General features: G+C 35.5%; 1 protein-coding gene across 1 annotated transcript in view; it reads left to right on the forward strand.

Annotated features, from left to right (window-relative positions):
• Window positions 1–20791, forward strand: part of LOC111047009 (microtubule-associated serine/threonine-protein kinase 3) — a 118621-nt gene that overhangs the window by 67137 nt on the left and 30693 nt on the right. Inside the window, exons 12-13 of the mRNA XM_039441875.1 lie at window positions 504–574; window positions 15526–15631. Coding sequence (XP_039297809.1) covers window positions 504–574; window positions 15526–15631 — 177 coding nt within the window. The remainder of the gene's footprint in view (window positions 1–503; window positions 575–15525; window positions 15632–20791) is intronic.

Below are 20791 nucleotides of genomic sequence, written 5' to 3' on the forward strand. Positions count from 1 at the left end.
TACTGATAAAGATTCATCGATATATATGACAATACCGTCACACTGATTGATACTATTGTAGGAACGAAGCAACCTGAAGCCCTCAATACTCACAAGGTCACTATCATCTCTAAGCCAGGCTTCTGTTAGAATAATACAACTATATTTGGTTTTGATTCCATGCAATAAAATTAATAACTCGTCAAAATTTCTATTGTAACTACGAATATTTAGATGCAGCACGCTAAAACTATTCGACCCACGACAATCACCACTGGTATAATTGAAAGCATTGTAATCTACAATATTATTGAGCTCAAAACAGTCAATAATTGGTCGCTCGAGATAATCATCCTTATCCATGACTATCTTTCAAATCTCGTCAGCGCAGGGTTCATGACTGAACCCTGAAGAAAACTACTTCCTCGATCTAGCTTACAGTGTTATATTAATGGAATTAATTTCAAATTACCATTTGTATTTTAATCCAAATCACATTTTAATTTAATTTTAATTCATTCCAGCCTTCTGATTACTGCTCTGGGTCACATCAAGTTAACAGATTTCGGACTAAGCAAAATGGGTCTCATGTCGTGTGAGTATTCTCATATAAATTATAATTTTCGTTAAAGGAGTAGGTTATTGCAAGTAAAAATGGTGATAAATTTTATAGTAGTTCTAAAAAAGGTGCATTAATACCGGCTGATTCAAAAAGGAATCAAAACAACTTTGAAAATTCATATAAATCTTATTAAACAAGGTACACAGCTGGGTTTGGTGTTGTTATAAAGTAAAACACTGCAAGTTATTTTGCCTTAAACTAAAGATGTTCTATGTTAGTTCCGTGCGTTATCCTACAGAAATCCCAGAAATCGGTGGATTTCTTCCCAGAAATCAGTGGATTGGCCGTAATTCGCCAATTACACGGCCCCTCGTTCCCCAGACCTAACACCGCTAGATTTTCCTTGTGGGGTTTCATAAAAAATATGGTGTACGTACCCCCTTTGACAGACACTCTACCTGAACTTGGAGCAAGGATTTGCGCTGCTGTTGAGCAAGTTACACCTGAAATTCCAGTGCGAGTCTGGGAAGAAATTGACTATCGATGGGATGTCTGCAGGATAACCAACGGAAGTCACATAGAACATCTTTAGTTGAAGGTAAAAAAACTTGAAGTGTTTTCCTTTAAAAGAACACCAAAACCAGCTGTGTACCTTGTTTAATAAGATTTATATGAATTTTCAAAGCAGTTTTGATTCCTTTTTGAATCAGCCGGTATAATGAAAGATAAGTGTTAATAAGTAGCCATTGCTTTTAAATAGTACCGTAACGACATATTTAATATGACCATTTCCAAAAATATTCAGTTGATACAGTTTCTTTCAGGTTTTTTAAAAACAAACTTGAAATTGTTTAATAAGTATGTTATTAAAATAATTAACATATGAGCGATATCAGTAAAATTAATTTCTACTCAAGTAACTTACTATTTTGTCCTTTGCTCCATAACTAAAGTCATCAAGTCAAAATATTTTCAATATTATATATCATTATATATTATATTTTTATAATATATTATATATATTACATTATAATATTATATTTTTAATATTCATACCATATTTTTAATCTGTGTTCTTCTCAAATTTAGTTTAATATAATATTAATTTTCATAATTTAGTTTATCGATTATAAATTCAGCGAATTACGCCAGGCCCTCACAAACACAGGCTTAAGCCTACATGTGAGTCTCTCATAACGTAAGGGTGTATATAAATGTACTGTGACTGTACTGTATTATTTGTAAATTGTAAGAAGAAATTGATTTGATTTGATTAATCTTGAAAAATAAGGGGGGTGGGAATGAACTCTAAACAGCTGATCGTTTGAAAAACAAAATTAATTTAGGCTACCTCTTTATGTTGAATTATGTACACTAGCTTTTAGGCTCGTTTTACATTATAGATTATAGTGAGCTTTACGTTATAAAGTCAGCACCTGATTAACATTGGTGTTACTATCCTTGTCGGTAATTAGACAGATATATCTTTTCCTACCACCGCTCAGTTGCCAAATCATTTTCAGGTTAGGAATAAATATCATAATTATCATAATAAATCAGCAATTAATATTCCATCAGAGATGCCGGAATCCACTTACTGAAGGAGGCAGTGGCAATGCAGAGAATCGGCCACTCTGTAGTCCTATCATTAACATGAATCTCACTATAGATCACCAGTGAGTTGCTAGAAAGCAACCATTGGCAACCGTTTGTAAATCTACCTGGGACACCGAGTCACGACCCGGCTATTGACCCTAGTGAAATGAGCACAAAAAGAACCAATGCCCCTCGACCCACAGGTGGCCGAATGTAATACGAGCCGTAGTGCTCTTCTTATCAATAATAAAAAGAACATGCCATTTTTTCAAGCTTTTAATTTCACCAGACATTCCCGAATATTTGATGAAGCTCCATCCCTCTCTTCTCTCGTCTCCATCTCTTCTCTGATGTCGAGTGAGTGAACACGTGCTGCAGTTCGGCTCCGTACAAAAGTATAAATATCGTAGGGTTCAACAGATTGATTTGTTTTTAATTTTACATTGTTATATTCAGTTTATCACGCTCTTTTCAGAAGTGAAATTACTTCTTAAATAGCTTAATCCGTTTTTTCATTATCGCCGAAAAAAGTTTCTTGTCTTTGAATTCACTGTAACCTTCAGCAACCTTCGTACGTCATGGTAAAACCCATCCGCCGAAACAATGCCAACACACCAACGGCTCAACGTAGTAGCACCCCGCAGGCACGGATTACTTCCACTGCGCCTACCCAACCGCCGGGCCAATCTATTTCGGGTATGCTGCCATTGTCCAACGAGTTCCTTTCAATTATGAAGGAACAAGTGGAAAAAGCTGTTAATGAGGCAGTAAGTTCTGCAATGGAAGCAGTGTTTCGGGAGTTTGAGGCCCTGAAACAGGAAAATCTACGGCTGAACGAAAGGATTCGTGAGCTGGAGGTCGACTGCCGATTGAGGGTTGATGACCTCGAAAAATACGGACGGCGCCACTGCATCCGTATCTTTGGGATCCCTGAAACTGACCTAGAGGACACTTATCTGCTCGCCCTGAAGGTATTCAAGGATAAGCTGGACCTGGATCCAAGAGAGTGTACACCATCGAGAGGATGGCTGATCTGCACAAGATAAAGGTGATCCACTAAACAATTTTCTAAACTAGTCGCCTGAGCAGATCTAAGATGCACCTTATTATAATTAATACAAATTGCTATATTGATCATTGCATGACTGATGATGTAGCGTATTATGTAGCACTTGAGACGGTAGGCCTACTCACTCCAGTTATCTACTACAATATGTTTTTTAAGTAAGACTAAAACTAAGTAACGTACCCAGTAGCTAAAAATATAAATGAACCGTTTCTTTCTTTGTCTATTTTACTCAACATGCTGGTATTTTGTTCAGTTTAGTCTTATTCGTAAGTCCCTCTCCTTCAATTCTCTTACTAGATCTTTCTATGGATCACGTGAAGTTAAATATTCTTTATAGCAGCATGAAACATGTCACATGAACCGGTTCTCTCTCTGTCAAAAACTCACTCACTCTCTCTCTTTATTTCACTTTACATATCCAAGTATTTGTTTTGTTTAGTTTTATCGCATTCTTGTCTTGCAAAGTGTTAATTTACAATTTATTATCGGTTTGTTTTATGAACAAAAAATACGTTCTTTACCTATCTTTTCACGTAATTCTTGTTTGTATAATTATGACTGGAGTGAGATTAGGGACAGAACTTTGCCTCCTGCATCATCGGCTATACTTGATCCAAAAATAAATTTTTAGTTAGTAGTTCAAATTTCAGTGATCAAGCTGTAAATAAATTTCAATGGTAGTTCTTTTTATTTTCTACATTTATTAAAACAAGAATCTAGATTAAGTAATTGATAATATCGAGACATTATTATAGTGTATCATAATGAAGAATCTGAATTTCAATATTCAATTATTGCAATCGACAGCACTCGTACACAATATTCTGTAACTGAGCAACCATAGTTATCTCATAGTATTGTAGTATAGTATATTAACTAGAACATAATGCTTCACATGTCATCTAACGAAAAGCTGGAACTAAATTATTCTGCTTCTCATCAAGTACAATATTTTATGAAAACAGTTGTATCCGATCCTCATTCTTGAATGATCAGCACAGCACTATCCCACCGATTAATCAACCAGTGATGACATAATTATGATTCATTCTTCTGTCTCAGCCATTTCTTGTATCAATTTATGTCTTCTCTTCCTATAACTCAAAAGCTTTGAAGTAAATAATTTCAATCATGTACATGTCACTGTATTATAGTTTATCCTCATCAATTTCAGTTATTTATTCTGATATATGTTTTTCTTCTTCCGCTCTAACAAACAACTGGTACACAAAGCAAAAGCAACTAATAACTCTCAATCAGCCAATAATGGGTGAAGGGGGCGTTAGTGTTGTTGGTACCACTATGTTTATATTGTAATAATATTTATATTTATATTGATGACATTGACCGTCTTGTATTTTTCCAATAATGGAGAAATACCTGTTGTTTCTGCTGTCTCTGCTCTCTTTTTTCATTGTTACAGGAGAAACCTCTGAGTTCTTGCTGATTTCTCCAACACCACACATCACCGTGACATTCCCTATATCCATGAAGAGGTTGCATCATACTTCTGTACGGACTAGGATCACCCTCTGAAGCTCATCACTGTTTTGTAAATAAGGTCAATCGAACTGTGTAATTAGTTTCAATGAATTTTGACAAGAGTCGAACTGACAATGCATCCATTATGCACTCGCTCACCAAATGGACAATGACTTCTATGTCACCTCGATTTAATTTTAGTTTGAATTCATTTTTAAACTTTATCCTTTCTGTCATGCTCTGCCCTTTGTTTGGACTAATTTTGGTCTGCTTCACCAACAATGCTAAGCACCAATGATGAAGTAGCTCGCTTGCTCTCGATTCATAGCAATTCGAACGACTATGTTAGTGACTCTAACATTGACGTGGGTGCCTTGTTATCAGATAAGCTTAGCCTTACAATAAACTTCTTGACCGCCCATCTCAATGTCCAGTCCCTCAGTTGTCACATCGACGAACTCAGAGCAATCTTCTGTTTTCAGGACTTCAGTATAATAGGTATTTCGAAATCATTCTTGAAACCTAGCATTCCATCCAACCAAGTTACACTGCCTGGGTATAATCTTTTCCGTAATGATAGGTTGAATAAAGCTTGTGGGGGCGTAGCAGTGTATGTCAAAGACGGTATAAAAACTAAAATATTACTCACATCTGAGTCAGTATACTCTGCTAGACCAGAATTCATGTTCCTTGAATTATCTTTGTCCAGATCTAATAGATTATTTGTTGGAATTTGCTATCGTGCCCCGAAAATCGGTCATTTTACTGATTTTGAAATTGCATTGCTTTCTCTTGTGCCATCTTATAGCCGTGTCCTTGTCATGGGTGATATGAACACTGACCTTAACATGACTAATCGCAACTTTGACTATTATCAGGTCACTAACATATTTCAGTGCCTCAACTTGACTATTCTACCACTTGATCCAACTCACCATACAAATGAATCTGACGCATTCATTAATTTTCTCATAGTTAGTGATCCCATCGAGGTTGTTCAAACCGGATAAATATCAGTCCCAGCTATTTCTGGACATGACCTGATTTACTGTGTGCTCTCTCAAAAGCCACCAAAATCAGCACATAAATTCATAACTTTTAGAGACTTTAAACATTTCAATAAACCCGCTTTTTTGACTGATGTAGCTCAGACTCCATGGCATCACATTGAAGCCTTAACTTCAGTTGATGAAATGGTAGAGACTTTTGAAAATTGGACTCTTGAATTATATGACAAACATGCGCCTTATGCTACTCGTAGAATAAATAAAAAACGACGTGTACCGTGGATGACTGACGACATACTGAAAATTATGGGTAGAAGAGACAAAGCTTACCGAACAGGAAGACATTCGACTTAGACAGTCTGATTGAGTATAGAAGCCTTAGAAATGAAGTAAAACAACAGTTACGTAACTCAAAGATCAGGTACCTGAATTCATTCATGACTGACAACAAACAAGACTCTTCATCACTATGGTGTGGTATAAAAGAATTCGGTCTTGGCAAACAGAAATCCCAAATCCAAATTGACTAACCTCTAGACGATATAAACAATCATTTCATTTCACATTCAAATCAGCGTGATGAGTCAGCAATAAGAAATCATTACAATGACCTTAATAATCGAGTAACAAACCTCAACATACCATTAGAAGATCAATTCCATTTCCATCCAATTTCAGAATTAGAAGCTTTCAAAGCAATCCAGCATATTCATAGCAATGCCATTGTGGCTGACAAAATTCCAATCAAATTTATCAAGAAAATGCTCTTTGCTGTTCTACCAACTATCACATTCATTTTCAATGAGTCTCTCAAGAACGGATTATTTCCTGAAAGCTGGGAGGCTACTTTAGTTCGTCCTTTGAATAAAGTTCCATCTCTAAATAGAGTTGAAGACCTCAGACCTATCAGTATTTTGTCCGCACTATCAAAAGTACTTAAAAGACTTGTACATGCACAAGTTACTGAGTTCCTTGAGCAGAAAAAGAAGCTTCATACCTTTCAGTCTGGTTTTCATAAATATCATTCAACAGAAACTGCTCTCCTACGTGTCACTGATGATATAAGGTTGGCAAAGGATCAAAGAAAATATACAATCTTGACTCTTTTTGACTTTTCTAAAGCATTTGATACTGTTGATCACAAAGTTCTTCTAAACAAATGAGCTATTCTTGGTTTTAGTCATCAATCTATAGTTTGGTTCAATTCATATCTTACAGATAGGAAACAATGTGTCTCTCTTGGAGAGAACTGGTCGAATTGGTTAAATGTTTCACATGGTGTTCCTCAAGGTTCAATTTTAGGTCCTCTTCTTTTTACTCTGTATGCAAATGACCTCCCCTCTTCTATAAAATTTTCCAGTTTCCATACATATGCAGATGACCTTCAAATTTATGCAAGTTGTCCTATCACTAAACTAAATAAAACCGTTCAAAAAATGAATCAAGACATTAGTTCGATAGTGGAATGGACAAGACAAAACGGCCTCAGACTCAACCCAACCAAAACACAACCCATAATTATTGGTTACTTACATTTAGTGAACAATATTGACTTCAACTCGATACATAAATAACTGTTTATGGTAATGTGATTCCCTACTGCAGCTCAGTAAAAAACCTAGGCATCATTATGGATAAAAACCTCGACTGGTCAGAACAAGTCAATAAAACCTGTAGAAAGGTTTTCTCAGCAATGCATTCACTTAAAAAATTACAAGATGTCCTTCCTAGAAGTATACGATTATTACTGGTCCAATCTCTGATTTTTCCACATTTCACGTACTGCAACTCTGTCCTCAATGACATGCAAGTTACACTCAATGATAAAATCCTTGTTTCCGATGGTAGAAGGATAGATGCTTCCCATACTAGAACTGGTGCTAATACTCTTATACCTAATCACCAAACTACTATCTATTCTAAATCGTTCCTTGTCAGTGCTTGTCGTGAATGGAATAAACTTCCCAACTCTATTAGATGCATTGAGAGCCTAGCGAGCTTTATCTTGTCTTTGAAAAAATATCTTTTAGAGAAAATGTCTGAGTCTGTCCAACCGTAGAGCACTGCATGACAAATATTCTAATCTCCTTTCTTTTCCATTCTTTATCCCATTCATTAATCATCTTACATAATACATATTCATCATCTCATCTCAACATTTTCTGTTCTCTAGTATTTTATATCATAATTATTACTCAATCAATTTCTAAAATCTTATTTAAATCACACCCTATAACGTTTGTTCCATTTATCTATTTTGAATCATTAATGCAATATCGTATTCACTATTACTCATTCCAATATCATCCATCTTATCCATTCATCCCATTTCTAAGATTCAAATCACATATTCACATGTTATAATATTTCCAACAGCTCTATTCCATCACAACCCGGTCGTGTGTTGATGGGAAGGATATTATTCTTCATATATATCCTTCTTAAAGAATCAACAATAATTATTTGTTGAAACACCGCCAATTTATGAAGTTACATTACAATTTTATATTATCATTATTCTAATTGCATTTAATCTTTATTCTCATTGATTAATTATCTATACTTTAGTTTTGTAGATCAATAGTGTAATTAGTCATTAGTAATCAATTTTAGATTTGCATTGTCTTTATTGTCATGAGCCGCTTGGAGCGCCCGGACCGTCAGTCGGTACTCAGCTCTCGTTGTGTTAACATCATGTTATTCAATAAAAATCTTTTTTTTAAACCGAATTTAAAGTTATTTAAATTTATCTGGCGCCTGAACAGGGACCCACAGATTTTTTGGGAATTTGAAGTGCCAAATTTTCAATCTTTTATCCAAATTGGGACTTTGAAATATTTTCGGAATAAGTGAGTGTCAACTCTCAACCGTGAGTCGCCAAGAACTTCATCTTTAACTCCAATCTGGATTCACCTCAGAACTCTAGTCCTGGTGGATCGAGATCATCACGTCACCTATTCCCTTCCTTACCAATTGGAGTGGGTCAAGGAGCAAGGAGATTTGTGGAGGACAAAGAACCTGACGCCGACTCAATACCATCATCTTCAACTCAACTTCTTGAACGTAAGCTTTCATAAATTAATCTAACCATGGCCAAAGTGCAAAAACTTATACCTGAGTTACTTCTCAATCTAATACCGGACTATTCTGGAGACCATAGTGAATTACTAAATTTTGTGGAAGTGGTTTCTCAGCTTCATGGGGAATATACCTTAGATAATATTGAAGAAGCTAAGGAAAATCATTGGGCAATTTTACACAAATCTTTGAACAAATTGCATGGTGAAGCCAAACAAGTATCACATTACAACGAGTGTTCCACCATTCCAGAACTTATTACAGCTTTAAAAAATAATTTCGCAAATAGTAGGTCAATCCCTCAACTGATGACTGAATTGATAAATATGAGATCCTACAGTAATGAACATCCCTTGCATTTCCTGAACAGGTTAGTAGCGAAACGAACAACAATTGTGACTAAATACAAACTTGAAAATGTAGAGGGACAGGCTCTAAAAATGTTACTTGAACAGTTAGATACTCAAACTGTAAATGTGTTGTGCAACGGTATTCCTACTTCTCTGGGTGTTCATCTCCAAACACTCCAAATAAAAGACTTGAACGATGCTAGAAGTAAACTGATCAATAACAGCCACCTATTATTGAAACAGATAGGTTTTCACAACGATATGACGAACTTGAACGTCAACAAACCCAGCCCCAACAACAATTCTCAGCAAAAACAACCCTTCCACAATAAGAACAGAAATCAAGTTTTCTAACACAATGTTCCCAGACAAGACTTTAATAGGCCACTTTAAATTCAACACCTTCAGGTTCGGGACAGTTCAGACAACAGATGCCGAATACAGACGTTTCCATGAGAACTGCTTCGACCAACCCCAAATTCATGACTCCAATGCACACCACCAAAACGGATGTTGAGCATATGGACGAAAAAGATCAAATCATTGCTGAATTGACCGAGCGAATTAATTTTTTAGAGCTAAGCATGAACAACAACAACCCAGGTTAAATGTTAAATTGATCTCTATGCATACAGAACTATCATATCTTCAGAAAAACAATTTGAAAATTTTAGTTGATACTAGTAGTCGATATAATTTTGTTAGGAAACATGTACTAAATGAAAAACCCAAATTGATACCTTGTAATTTTTGCATAAGTACTTCAGCAGGAAAGTCCTATGGAGAATATAAAGTTAAGATGAATTTCATGTATACTTTAGGAAAAGATTTAGAATCTGATTCTTCGTTGCATGAGTTTTCCCAGAAGTATGACATTCTGCTAGGGTATGAAACACTACAGCAATTGGGAGCACAAGTCGATTTTACTGCCAATTGCCTTAGATTTGACTCTACTATCCTACCATTGTATGGAGTGGGCCCTTTGAAAATAAAAAAGGCTGGAATAAATTGTTTATTCCTTGTGAAAGTGAAAATGAAATATTTGTGCTTGAAAATGTTGATTTAGATTTTAAGGAAGTATTAGTAGAATCTGTAGATAATGTTATAAGTTGATTTTCATTCTGATGATTGCAAAGAAACACAACTTGAAAAATTCAAGTTGGAACCAGTTGAAATTTTCGTAAATGAGTAGATCAATTGTCCTCTCACTCACGAAAATTTACTTCCATTGTTAAGAACGGATCACATGAACAGTGAGGAAAAGGATCAAATAGTTGATCTGATATTGAAATATCCTCAAATTATCAAATACGACAATGAATCGTTAACAGCTACAAATACTTTGAAACATAAATTAATACAACTATGCATTCCAACAAGATATAAAAGAAGAAATTGACAAACTATTAGAGAATAAGATCATACGAAATTCAAACTCTCCATATAATTCGCCTTTGTGGGTTGTCCCCAAAAAGCCTGATGCATCAGGCAAAAGGAAGGTGAGATTAGTAGTTGATTGAATCTGAAAACTAAAGACGATCGTTTTCCACTGCCGAATATTGAAGACTTATTTGGTGAAATAGGACTTGCTAATTATTTCTCAATTATTGACCTGAAATCCGGATTCCATCAAATTGAATTAGAAGAGGAATCAATTCCCAAAACTGCCTTTTCCACTGAAACAGGGCATTACGAATTTTTGCGACTCCCTTTTGGTCTCAAAAATGGACCACCTTGTTTTCAACGTGCTGTAAATATGATTTTTGCTGATTTATCAAATGTGTTAGTTTATATTGATGATATAATTGTGTTTTCCGACTCTCTAAAAGAACATATAAGACACTTGGAAACTGTTTTCAAAAGATTGCAGAAATTCAATTATTGTAAAGTTCAACTTGACAAAACTGAATTCTTCCATAGAGAATTATTATTTTTAGGTCATGTGATTTCTCGTGAAGGTATAAAACCAAATCCATTGAAAGTGCAAGCAATTAAAAATTTTCCTATTCCCCAAAATCAGAAAAATGTGAAACAATTTTTAGGACTTTGTGGTTATTACAGAAAGTTAATTAAGAATTTTGCTAAAATAGCACAGCCTCTATCTCATTCTCTCAGAAAAAATGTCACGTTCAATAATAAAGATGAATCATTTGTAAAAGCGTTCAATGATCTTAAAGATCACATCATAAACGTCCCTGTACTCAGATTACCTGATTTGAATAGACCATACATTCTTGGCACCGATGCTTCAAACAATGCCATTGGTTCCGTTCTTTCTCAGAAGTTTGATGACGGTGAACATCCGATCTCATTTGCATCAAGAACTTTGAACCAGCGGAAACCAACTTGTCAACAATTGAAAAAGAGTTACTCGCTGTAGTTTGGTCTATTAAGCATTATCGTCCTTATTTGTACGGAAACAAGTTTACCGTGAGAACTGATCACAAGCCGCTAGTGTGGCTTCATACATTAAAAGAGCCTAACTCTAAGCTAGTTCGATAGAAATTGTTATTAGAAGAATTCAACTTTGACATTGAATACCTATAAGGCAAATCGAATTTAGTTGCCGATGCTCTTAGCAGAAATCCTGTTGAAGTCCAAAATAAAGAGACAGAAATAAATCCACAACTTGCTCAACAGTTGTTAGACGACATGCTAAATAATACCGAAAATTCTCCTGTAATTGACCAAGAAATGTTGGACGAAATACTTGATTGTGTAACGGACAGAAACATACAACAAAATGACAATCAAGAACGAGACGATCGTAACGACAGTGATAATAATAGTTTGAATGACTTTTTGACAGCCCCTTTACCTGAATGCAATCAAGAACAAGACATACATAATGACAGTGACAATGATAGTTTAATGGCAGTTCATTCACAGGAAAGTTCTAATGCTAGAGTTCACATTCAGATGAAACTGGACCCCGTGAATATTGAACATAATCAATTTATCATAAAGCGTGGTACATCCAAACCGAATTTCAAAAAGTTTTTCGTAAACAAAGAATAACTTTCTTCTTTACAAATACTGACGACATTAAAAATAACGTTGACGAAATTAAAACGTACCTTAATCCTATACTGACTTATGGAATTTATGGTGACGTTCATGGAAGTACACTTGAAGATTGGAAAAACAAAATAATTCAGACTTTCACTGAAGAACTAACCCAAGCGTTGGACGAGATTAAATTCAAAATTTATTCGAAAAAATTGGTTGATGTGACCGACAAAGAAGAACAGCTTGACGAAGGTAAAACGTTTCATAGGGGTATCAATGAAAACTATACTAGAATTAGAAAAGAATATTATTGGCCCTCTATGTACAGAGATGTGAATAATTTCATCAACAAATGTAGTAATTGCTTACAAGTGAAATATGATAGGAAACCTGTCAAAATTGCTTATGAAAAAACACCTACACCTTTGGCTCCGTTTCAAGAATTACAAATTGACGCTCTCTCTTATCGACAACAAAAGGTGTTGACTATAATTAATCCGTTCAGTAAAATGCTTGATGCTTATATTTTAGACAATTTATCAAGTGTAACCATAACTAAGGCCCTAAAACAATATTTTGCTAGACACCCTCTTCCTAAGAAAATCCAAATGGACCAAGGTAAAGAATTCAACAATGCTCCATTAAAACAATGGATTAGGAAACGCAATCTCTTGGATAACAGGTCTGGTGACTGCTGATGATAAATCTCATTTTAATGATATAATCGAGAAAATTGAAAATAATGAATTGCATCTAGTGAAAAATGAAAAAGCAAACATTGCCTTGAACGAAAATATGATAGAAAAGTACAATTATAATATTAAGAGAATTAACTCTAATAACAAGATTTTGAATAAAATTACAAACGAAACTTTGGATTCAATTGAAAAACTTCAAATTGTAAATTTTATTTCTGTAACTTTAGAGCTTTTGGATCATGAAATTAACGACATAATTGATTCAATTTTGTATTGTGAAAATGGAAAGCTTCACCCTTCCATACTATCGCAAAAAGATTTGTACTTAATTGTGAATAATAAGAAAATTATTCTTTAGCCAGTAATGATATAAAGGTGTTGTGGGAGATAAGCAATGCTACATGCATATTGTCGAAAAATCTATTAACTTATATAATTCATATTCCTAAACTCAATGTGATTTTTGATAGATACGATTTACTCTCATATCCTGTACAAAATGGTTCGAAAGTATTCACAATGAAATTAACTGAAGATGTTTTATCTATTTCGAAAGATAACAAAATTTGGAAATTGTATAATTGTATGGACTTCTCAAATAATTCTTTTTGTAAAGATTCTAAAAATGTAACTGACGAATGTTTTTTCATCATTATTCCATAATGAACCTTTGAAGCAATGTAAGAAGATCGAATTATTAAATGTTGAACCATACTTAAAATGCTATGAAAGATGTAATTGTGTAATTGTCTTCAGAGTGAATCAAATTAACATCAATAATGTCAAAATCAATTCGCCAATCTCATTTTTGTTAAATTTAGAACTTAATGACTTGATGACAGATATAAGGTTACATTTCTCTTCAATCACTAATTTTGGTCAAAAATTGTCATTCATTCCTGAAATTACTCATAAACAGAAGTTTGACATGAGAACTTTAGAAAAAATAGAAAACATTCATTTATCAAATGTTGATACAGAAGAAGAGGACTTGTATGATCCTTGGGTCATCCACCCACATGTTATCAGTTTTTCTGGTCTATTGATAATCATTGTTATTGTTCTCTATCCCAAATTGAAGAATTGTTTGTGTAGTGATGTTGATAATCCAAAGATTATTCATATGCCTTCAACTGTAGTATACGCTACAATATCTGTATCGCAGCAATATCTTGATTAATTGAGATTTTTGGTAACTCACAGCTTTTAGTCATTTTTGGAAGTTTGTGGGCGAACTTGAATTTTAGGAGGGAGGAGCTATGTAGATCAATAGTGTAATTAGTCATTAGTAATCAATTTTAGATTTGCATTGTCTTTATTGTCATGAGCCGCTTGAAGCGCCCGGACCGTCAGTCGGTGCTCAGCTCTCGTTGTGTTAACATCATGTTATTCAATAAAAATATTTTTTTCAAAACCGAATTTAAAGTTATTTAAATCTATCTTTTGTAAAATTCGTTGAATAATTAATTAGCATTACGGTCATTTAATGTAAATTAGTGTATAAGCCAGTAAATATTGTATCATACATAAATAAAGAAATCTAATCTAATCTAATCCCTGATTCATTCCATATTTAAATAAAATAATAAAGTTAATATCATATAGAGTGTTTACGAAGTCCCTACCAATACTGTAGGACATTGTTTCTGGGTAAGTAACAATCTAAATATCATATTTAAAGAAGTCTTCAATTACTCACACAGCGGTCATTTTGCTTTTTCACTTTTTATTTTTTTTCTAAATAATGGCTAAACATACGAAATTGAAAATTTTCAAATCCATAAAACAAAATGGCGGCCATTTGAAATGTTTCTTAAATATAATTCAGAAACCGTTGATTTTCAAAAAAAAAAATTCAAGGATAATGTTTTTTAGTAAATTCAATTACCTATCGATTGGTACCTGATTTTTCAAGATTGGACCAATATTAACTGAGATATTTAGTGATAGGACACCGCTGGGGGTTAGTTGCAGTGCATGCCAAGGCATACGGCTAAAGTCTGGCACAACAATGCAACAGTCTCCGTCTGCTTCGCATGTCATTTGCAAGCTATTTTAGATTATTTCAAACAATAATTCATTAATGTTACATAACCCTCATGGTCTTGGCATAAGTTTAGAATAACTGTAATTTATTCCACTTGAGTAGAGAAAAGTTATGTAAAGATTTGTTAACAATATGCTTTTTATTTACATTAATACAGAAACTTCAATACATTCTGAAAGAAAATAAAAATACAAAGAAAAAAGAATACAATTAACAGAGGTTGGAAACTTCAAATAATTTGCTCGAAATGCCTACTACCTGCTCAGATACATGCCCAGAAACGGTTTTTCATTGACTGGAAAATGTTGGCATTTTCCTCTCGAATGACGGCCTCAGCCTCCACCAACTCATTTCATTTTCCACTGGAGTAGAGTAAATAAGTTCTTTCTTACGTCCCCAAAAGCGAATGTCCAGTGGCGTCAAGCCAGAGATCTAGGTGGCCACAGTGTCGGACCCCCTCGCCCGATCCAATACTCAACAAAGATACTTCTCAAATTATGAAGATAATGAGAATTGTTTTTTTGATAAATACTGTTACTTTGATTTCATTTCCCTACTAGTGATATAGCTCATCTATTGAGTTGTTTATTAGATTCCAGTAAAAAATTGTTTCTTACATGATTTCTAAACGATGCAAAACTTTTTCAGTGGCCACAAATCTCTATGAAGTTTACATCGATCGAGACACGCGCCAGTTCTCCGATAAGCAAGTGTTTGGCACTCCAGAATATATAGCTCCGGAAGTCATCTTGAGGTGTGTTATAAAACTTTCTAATATATTTTTATAAATTTATTGTTCAAAGTGTTATCTTCCTTTATTCTTATATATGTAGTCATTCTAACCTTATCTAAGGTGCCAATATACTGGTTCATTTTTGATATAATTGAAACCCTATTTTAAAGCTTCACAAATTTGAAAGATTTTTTTCATAAACAAATTTATAAAATATTCCATACTATAGTTTTTGTGTATCAAAAAAGTAGTTTGTTCCTTCCTAGCTGTATGATTCAGTTATTTTCTCTGCTATTAAATTTTTAAATTTATATAGGCGTTTGAATTGGGTTTTGTTCTCTCATCATCCACAAACGCATTCGTGGATGAAACTGATACTCAGAAAGCAGAAATGAATGCCAATACTCAGACAGCAAAAAAGAATATTAGTGTATGCTTGAAGTGAACAATAAATTGCTTCTGTATTTATAGCTGGTTTGCACCCTCAACCAACGATATAATCTCTCATTATTTTGTACTTGCAGGTAACCCGGGCTCCGCAAGGGTCTAATTAAAACCTTGACAAACTGAAAAATTGACCTACTGAAATCTTGAATTTAAAATAGGCCTATAACCATCCTCGGTAAATTAAGAACCTATATGCAAAATTTATTTCAAGTTATCAGCCTAGTGGTTCAGACGTGATGATGCATCATTCTTGAATTTCCTATCCCGTATGTGTATAAGCCAATTATTTCCTTTATTATGTAAAGAACTGACAGCTCTAAATTAAATAAAAATCCAACTCTTTAAACGTTTCGTTACTCAATACTCAATCATCACTAACTGAACAAAAACACGATAACAAGATAAGGTTCTTGTGATGGTTTGATCCCTACCCCCGGGCACATAAAATGGATCATCCTCATCCGACTCTGGCACTTCCTGCTCCAGGTTGTCTTCCTCCTTCTCTACAACCTCTTCAGCAAAGTGACTGGAACTTAGTCTCTCATCATCCTTGGGTTTGACACACGGTTTCAAGCGGTTTACGTGAACGTTGATCTGGCGGCCATCGGGCAAAATCACCACTGGGGACATCCGGGGACACTGTTCACTGGGGACATCTTCTTACTTCAAATTAATGGTCCTACCCAGGGGAGATGGAATTAACTCGATTCTCCAGGCTTTACTGCGGACTTGTGCAGATGAACTGCATCTCCAGCATTGAATCCTTTGGTTTTCTGCCATTATTAGCGGTTATAAGCCGTTTTTCTGCTGCTTCCAATGAACTCTTGACAGCTTGTTGATAAGTCTCACCCAGTCTCATTTTAAATTTCTTCAAATGCTCTCCTACTGAACAACGCTTCAAGTCTTGAAGTATAGTTTGATTGGCAGGTAACACCATTTCATGACCTCGACATAGAAAGAATGGGGATAACCCTGTTGAAGAATGTAGAACTGAATTATAAGCCGTCAGAGCATAAGGCAGCCAGTTGTCCCAGTCTCTACCACCCCATTGAACAAGTGAGCCATGCTCTCATTGAGGGTGAAATGTAACCTCTCTATTCTCCCATTGCCTTCTGGGTAGTAAGCAGTGGTCTGAATTTTTGATATTCCCAACTGGTTACATACTTCCACAAATAGCTTTGACAAGAAGTTTTTACCTAGGTCTGTTATCAGTCGGGTTGGTACACCATGTCTGGATATGATTTGCGTAACCTAGGCTCTGGCAATTGATTTGGCAGTTTGGTCTGCTAGTGGAAGGGCTTCTGTAAACCTGGTGAAGTGGTCTATGAAACTCACATAGTAACGATTTCCATGAGTGCTTGTTGGCAAGGGACCAACAACATCCATTGACACTAATTCCGTGTAGCACAATTGTGGCATTGTCTTACATATTGTTCAACCTCTCTTATCATTCCAGGCCAGCAATTTTGTTGTTTAACCCTAAGGAGGATTCTTTCAATGCCGGGGTGTCCAGCCCAAGTAGTCTCGTGACCGAAACTCATAACATCTTTCTCAGAGAGGAAGGGACTGCCACCCTCCACTCCAATGGTTTACTTTGACCTCCTAACCACAGAATAGTACATGTTTGACAATTCCATTACCATTTCTCAGACAACAGACAACAGCACCATTTCTGCTGCTGCTCATGAAGCTCTTTATCATCAAAGTTTTGAATTGTGAATCCTCTTACTCTTCTACTCAGTGCAGTAGGCTAATAATGACAATTCAAAGGCGTTTTTCCCTTTTCCCTCTGAGGGAATTTTTCCCCCTTTTTTATGTTGGCAGCACTGTTTCCCCCTCTACCCTGCCCCCTCCACCACTCCTTCCACCCCTCACCCGCCCCAGTGGAGGTGAATAATCTATTTTGGTAGGATGTGGAGGGGGAAATGTGACCCCCACGTGGACCAATAAGAGTGTGGTATTGGCTTAGGCCACGCCCCCGATGGAGGGGGAACGACCAATGAGAGTGTGGACCGCCCACTTGGTTAAAGTTAAAAATGGTGTCGATTGTCCTGTCCTGTCCACCTCCCCTAGAGCGGGGGAGGGGAGGAGTGACTGTTAGGGGGCGGGGGAGAGGGGGAAACAGTGCTGCCAACTTAAAAAAGGGGAAAAAATCCCTCTGAGGGAAAAGGGAAAAACGCCTTTGAATTGTCATTATCAGCCTACTCAGTGCATCTGCAGGTTCTTTCCAGTTCTGTGAATAACTTGATAATAAAAATTATTCAAGCCTCAGGGCCCACCTTGTTAGTCGAGATGAAGGACCCCTCAAACTTAGCATCCAATGCAGTGCAGCATGGTCAGTTACCAAGGAAAATTATCTCCCTAGCAAGTAGAACCTTGCCCATACTACTGCCAGCATCTCCTTTTCTCAGTAGTGGAATAGTTTTTCTCTGCTGGATTCAATTGGCGACTTGCATATTTTGCGTTCTTCCAGAGTTTTATTTCATATGGGCTTCTATTCTGGGGAAATAGCGCACATGTGCGCGATCTTCTATTAATTCAGAAAAAAATTATCAGGACTATTACAAACTCTGACAGATTGGCTCACTGCAAACAATTATTTGTTGAAACAAGAATATTGACCATAGTAAACCTTTACATATTTACTGTTGTCATATACACAAAAAAACAACCTGTCTAAACATCATCTAAGTAGTAATATACATTCTCATAATACTAGGAGAAATAGGCATATCGATGCACCTTCTTGTAGACTGGGTAAGTCACAGAATAGCTATGTTTTTATTAGAGTGAAAATATTTAATAAATTGCATCATGATCTAATAGATGCACCATTCCAAGTGTTCAGGAATAAGTTATACAGTTGGTTGATTAAAACCCCATTTTATTCAGTAAATGAAGTTTTAGACGTAAGAAATCCTATTCTATGGAATAGAATATTTTAAACCTGATTAGAGAAACCTAAACCACGTTTTTAATGGTTATGGTACATATTAGGTTATTATTATGTTATGATTAGTTATGTCTATATGTGTATGACTAAGTTATTTTTGTTGACTATGACTATAATTGACTAGCTGATTTGACGTTGTATATAACTGTTATTATGTTGAATGACAATAAAAGTCTCTCTCCCTCATCTGTTTGCTGAGAAAGCATAGCTCCTATTGCTGTTCCGGCAGCATCAGTGGCCAGAATAATTTTTTTTCAAAGTCAGGGAAGATTAACACACAATATGAACAAAGAATTTCCTTTAAATTCTGGAACGAATTCTCTTGTTTTGGACCCCACTCAAAGTTAATCCCTCCCTCTTAGTCAATTCAGTTAATGGCTGTGCAATTTTTGCAAAATCTGGAATAAACCGCCGATAATAACCTAAGAGTCCCAGTGCTCTTCTTGCTTCTTGAATATTTGTTGGTCGTGTATAATTCTTCACAGCTTCAACTTTTGCAGGGTCTGGTTTCACTCCATCTGAAGTTTCTAGGTGTCCCAAATATTCTACAGTTTGCTTTGCAAAGTCGCATTTCTCTAAATTCACCTGTAGATTTGCCTTATCAAATGTTTTTAGTACATTTTCCAGTCTTTTTTCATGTTGCTCCATGGTTTTACTCCTTGTTCTCATTTATCAAAGGGAGTGGGTAGGCATCTGCCTTATTGATTTGATTAAGGGATCGAAAATCGGTGCAGAAACGGTACTTAACACTTCCATCTGTAGTTTTCTTTCTTACCAATACAACTGGTGCACTCCAGGGGCTAGTGAAAGGAGTTATCATTCTCGTTTTAAGCATTCAAGTTTTATGTTTTTCAACCACTGGTCTTAGATTAAATAGAACCCTGTAAGGTCTTTTTGTAATAGGTTGATTCTCATTAGTTGGGATACGGTTTTGTACATTAACACTACTGCCCTGTAGTCCTGGCTCTTCAAAAACATGAGAATACTGTTGTAGTATACTGCTCCTAGAATCTTGGCGTCACTTGAAGAAAGGTGAACCAGTTTGTCTTGCAATTCTAGTTTAAGCTTCTCATCAGTTTTATTCATCGTTGCAACCTGAATATCTGGTTCAACATTTTGGATAAATTTTTATACCATCAACTGTTTCCGATAAATAGATATTGGACTTGGATTCAGATTTACCACACTTATCACTGTCTGTCCATGATTCGGTTTATGTATGCTTCTACCAATCTGTAGACCTGAGGGGAGAGGGATGGGCTCAATAAGGACATCTTCCTTGTGAATCTCCTGGTTTGTTACTTCTATCAGCATTTCTGACTGAACTGGTACCAACACATGTCTAAGTGAATGAACTCCAAAGGTGAACTCTTCTGTTTTATTAGATTTATAACCTTTAGCCTTAACCTTTAATGTGGATGTGAGTTCAGGGTTTGATCTCCCCTTTTCATTCTTTTGTTGTTTGGTTCCTGACCCTTTCTGCCTTCCGGTTTACTGTCTGAGTAAACATACATTAAATAAAGTATTAATAAATAAATCAATCAATCAATCTGAGTGCTCTTTTCCATTTGGCTGCTTGATTGGTCACAATAATTGTATTTTGTCTGGTCTTGTGGCTGTATACTACTTTGATTGTTCTTCTTTCTCTCGAAATAATTCTCTTGGCGAGCTGTTGATTCAATACCCTTCTGTTCTAAACAACATCTCCTTTGCTGTCCTTCACTCAAGATATCTTCCTCACCATCTTTGCTCCTTTCCTTATCCTTAGCGTTTCAGCATAA

The sequence above is a fragment of the Nilaparvata lugens genome, chromosome X (assembly GCF_014356525.2).
Source record: "Nilaparvata lugens isolate BPH chromosome X, ASM1435652v1, whole genome shotgun sequence".
Classification (NCBI taxonomy): Eukaryota; Metazoa; Arthropoda; class Insecta; order Hemiptera; family Delphacidae; genus Nilaparvata; species Nilaparvata lugens.